Below are 3,249 nucleotides of genomic sequence, written 5' to 3'. Positions count from 1 at the left end.
AAAACAAACTCGGCAGACGTAAAGGACTACTCGTTTCTGTTTGGAACATCGAAGAACATCAACGTCTAGTCACCACATCACCCGCAACCTGCCGCCCCCATGCGGCAGGGGGTGAATAAACTTCGTACTAAAGAAAAAAAATTTCAGATATATGTCAGATTTTAGTAACGGTCACATAGTCAACGTCACACAAACAACGATTATTACCTGCTTTGGTATTGATCCGTCTAAAGTGTCATTAATATTATTTTTGCATCGAAGTTCGTAAATAAGTTTGAACTAACTTTCGCACACACACACTCCCCGTCTGACACACACATCCCACTGCGTCCCACTAAGGCGTGACACGGTCCTGACGCGTGTGTCGTAAAAATAATAAAACAGGGCACGCAGGTGTGAACTCTGATAAGGCGTAAACTCACTACCAAGCGCGTCTTTGCCGGCCGTAGCCCGAAGCGACTTGTCGACCCGTGGCGGGACAGATAATAATAACAGAATTTGCCGTAGTACATTCAACGCGACTGTCCTGCTGTGTCTCTAGGGTTCGGGGGGGGCGGGAGGGGGGGGCGGGGGGGGCGTGGGCGCGGGAGGGGGGCAACTGTTCATCATCCTCACGATCATTTAATGTATCATATGTTCGCCGAATTGACATGAAAGCACTAATAAATGTAGTTTCATCCACTTGAGTTTACACAAATAATCGATTTGTTTTTATATCACATCCGACGGGAGGAAATTCAGCAGCTCTCACTACCGATTTTTAATCCTAATTTAATCATCATCTTCACCACGATCATTTATGTTTATGTTCGCCGAATTGACATGAAAGCACTGATAAATATGAATATACTGTAGTCAACTTCATTAAAACGTTATTAACGTGCCTAAACTCAGTAATTCACCATTTCTACGCATGACAACACACTTTGTCCGTGTTTGGCTCTCTCGCCGCACAGTGAAGCGTTCCCGCATTGACGTCACTTCCGGCTTCCCCCAAAACCTCAAAATGAGTCGAAGGAATTTTCCCGCGATGTTCGAAATTATTGATATTTATCGGAACGGTATCGCTTTTTCTTTTTTAAACTGACGGTTCGAGATTACTAGAAGCCCACTATTTCATTGCACAACAGTTGTTGGGTTCGTGTCACAGGCTCTTTAAGTACTTCTCCCACCTCTGGCTAAAACAGACCACCGTGAACACAACAGTAAGGGGGGGAGAAAGAAGCAAGACAGGAGGGTTAAAAATCAGTATAAAAATATGGGTTGATTACCTCAATTTTTTATGTTTTAATATTAGACGTCACTTATCTAATGACAGAAAACACTTATAGGCTAGGCAAGTAGCACATTTTTAGAGATTTAATTTTTGAAGTAGCTAAAGCTGTTTAATACATGTAGTGGAGTCGAAGAATAAAGTAGCAATACATGGAAATACCTAAGAAAAGTACCTTAAAATTGTACTTAAGTTACTTCCCATCTCTGTAGGATGGGATTCACATTAGTCGCCTTTAGCTTAGCATAAAACACGTTCTAAAAAACTTAGCAAAACGCATGCAATTAGCACATTAGCTAACAGCCTTTTCCTGCCAAAACAACCCCAATTAACACACATTTACTAGACCCCAATGCCAGTTTCTGTGCACGCTTAGTGATGGTCAAACAACCCTCTCAAAGTGGCCCTTACTTGACAGTTCCGCGGTAATGGAGGACCGTGTTCCTGTCTGTGCAGCAGCCGGATCTGGATCACACAAGGCGGACTTGGCCTTCTCTTTACACCCGCTGTCCCTGGCTCTTCTACCAACGCGAGTTTTCCCATTAACACCACCTTGTGTAGAGTTGCACCTTCCAGATTTTACTACACCTGACTTTTTACTCTTTGTAGTCTCGTTATTCAATTCCTTTTTGCAAGACATGTTGCCCCTTTTTGGTTTGACCACCTCTTTCCTGTCTGCAGCCGTGCAAACGCACCAAGTAAACTTCAATCTGAGGTCGCAAAGCTGTTTAAAAGTGTGCACCCCGTGCTTGCTCTTGCTCCTGGTGTTTGGTTTACTCTTTTGAAACTTGCCTCTGGTGCACGGTACCTCTTGATCAATAACGTTCACACTACCATCCGCTTTGGATCTCCATTTTGACTTTTGCGTTCCTACGCACGGCTCCTCCGGTTCTCCTTCGATCGTTTCCGTCACGATTGCGGGGTTTGTTAAAGACGATGGCACGGATGCATTGTTGTTTTGGAAAGAGTTACTGTCTTTAGGTTCAGGAACAAGTTTGTTTTCCTCTGGTTTCTCAGATGCAAAATTATTCTTTAAGTTTCGTCGACGCCGCGGCACCACCGTCAGACTGAAGTTTGTCAACGAGGTTCGGTTAAGTTTTTTCCTGCTAGAAGAGGGTGACATGCTTATAAATAAAAAAAAACGACTTATCAAAGGGAGATAAATGATATATCTAGACCTGGTTACTTTGAAGGGTGCGGCGAGTAAACATGCGTGACAACGTCAAACATGCTCCCGTTCATAGCGTCCATTTTCTGTGATGCACACCCAAATTAATTGACCATATACCGCTCATTCTGCGCATGCGCAAGATTGCTCATGGGAAACGTGAAAAATTGAAAAACCAATAAGTTACAAGAACATGACATATATTATAGAAGCCATACAAGTGGAAAATGTTCAGAGTTTGTAATTTCATGAATTATTTTAGGTATTGTAGGTTGCTTTGGTGTCATGGAAGTGAAAACACACAACACACTACACCAGTGGTTCTCAAACTTTTTCTGTCAGGCCCCCCCTTTGGAGAAAAAAAAAAGTCGGGCCCCCCCAACACAAATAGTCAGGCTCAGTGGCGGCGCCAGAGATTCTATTTTGGGGGTGCTGTGGGGTAGCTTGACGTTTCATAGAGGGTGCTCAAACATTTAGGGTTTCCCATTAATGTACTGGTCGCTACAGTGGAATGTTCTACTGCAACAATCCCCACACACACACACACAGTGTACCCGCGACTGTTACAATGAAGGCTCGATAATCAGCTCACGGCATATAGGTGTAAGCAGGGGTAAAGTGTTATTTTTATAGGTGGTGTGTGGACCTCACATAGGGGGGTCAGGGGGCAAGCTCCCCTGGGAAGATTTTTAAATATTGAAGTTATTAAAAGCATCCAATCTGGTGCGTTAAAAGCATCAATCTGGTGCACTTTGAGAGCAACATGAAGAGATCTATGGATACATCTCTCAACACCCATTTGAAACAG

The 3,249-nt window shown here is 43.5% G+C and overlaps 1 protein-coding gene across 1 annotated transcript in view; it reads right to left on the bottom strand.

The window, feature by feature from the left end:
• The window catches only part of topaz1 (testis and ovary specific TOPAZ 1), a 29,087-nt gene extending 26,691 nt beyond the window's left edge, over positions 1–2,396 (bottom strand). Inside the window, exon 1 of the mRNA XM_010770760.1 lies at positions 1,685–2,396. Within this exon, the coding sequence (XP_010769062.1) occupies positions 1,685–2,396 (712 nt within the window). The remainder of the gene's footprint in view (positions 1–1,684) is intronic.
• Between the last annotated feature and the right edge of the window lie 853 nt (positions 2,397–3,249).

Source organism: Notothenia coriiceps, unplaced genomic scaffold (genome assembly GCF_000735185.1).
Source record: "Notothenia coriiceps isolate Sejong01 unplaced genomic scaffold, NC01 NC01_scaffold00009193, whole genome shotgun sequence".
NCBI lineage: Eukaryota > Metazoa > Chordata > Actinopteri > Perciformes > Nototheniidae > Notothenia > Notothenia coriiceps.
Note: the sequence above shows the minus strand (reverse complement) of the source record. Positions and strands in the feature narration are given on the sequence as shown.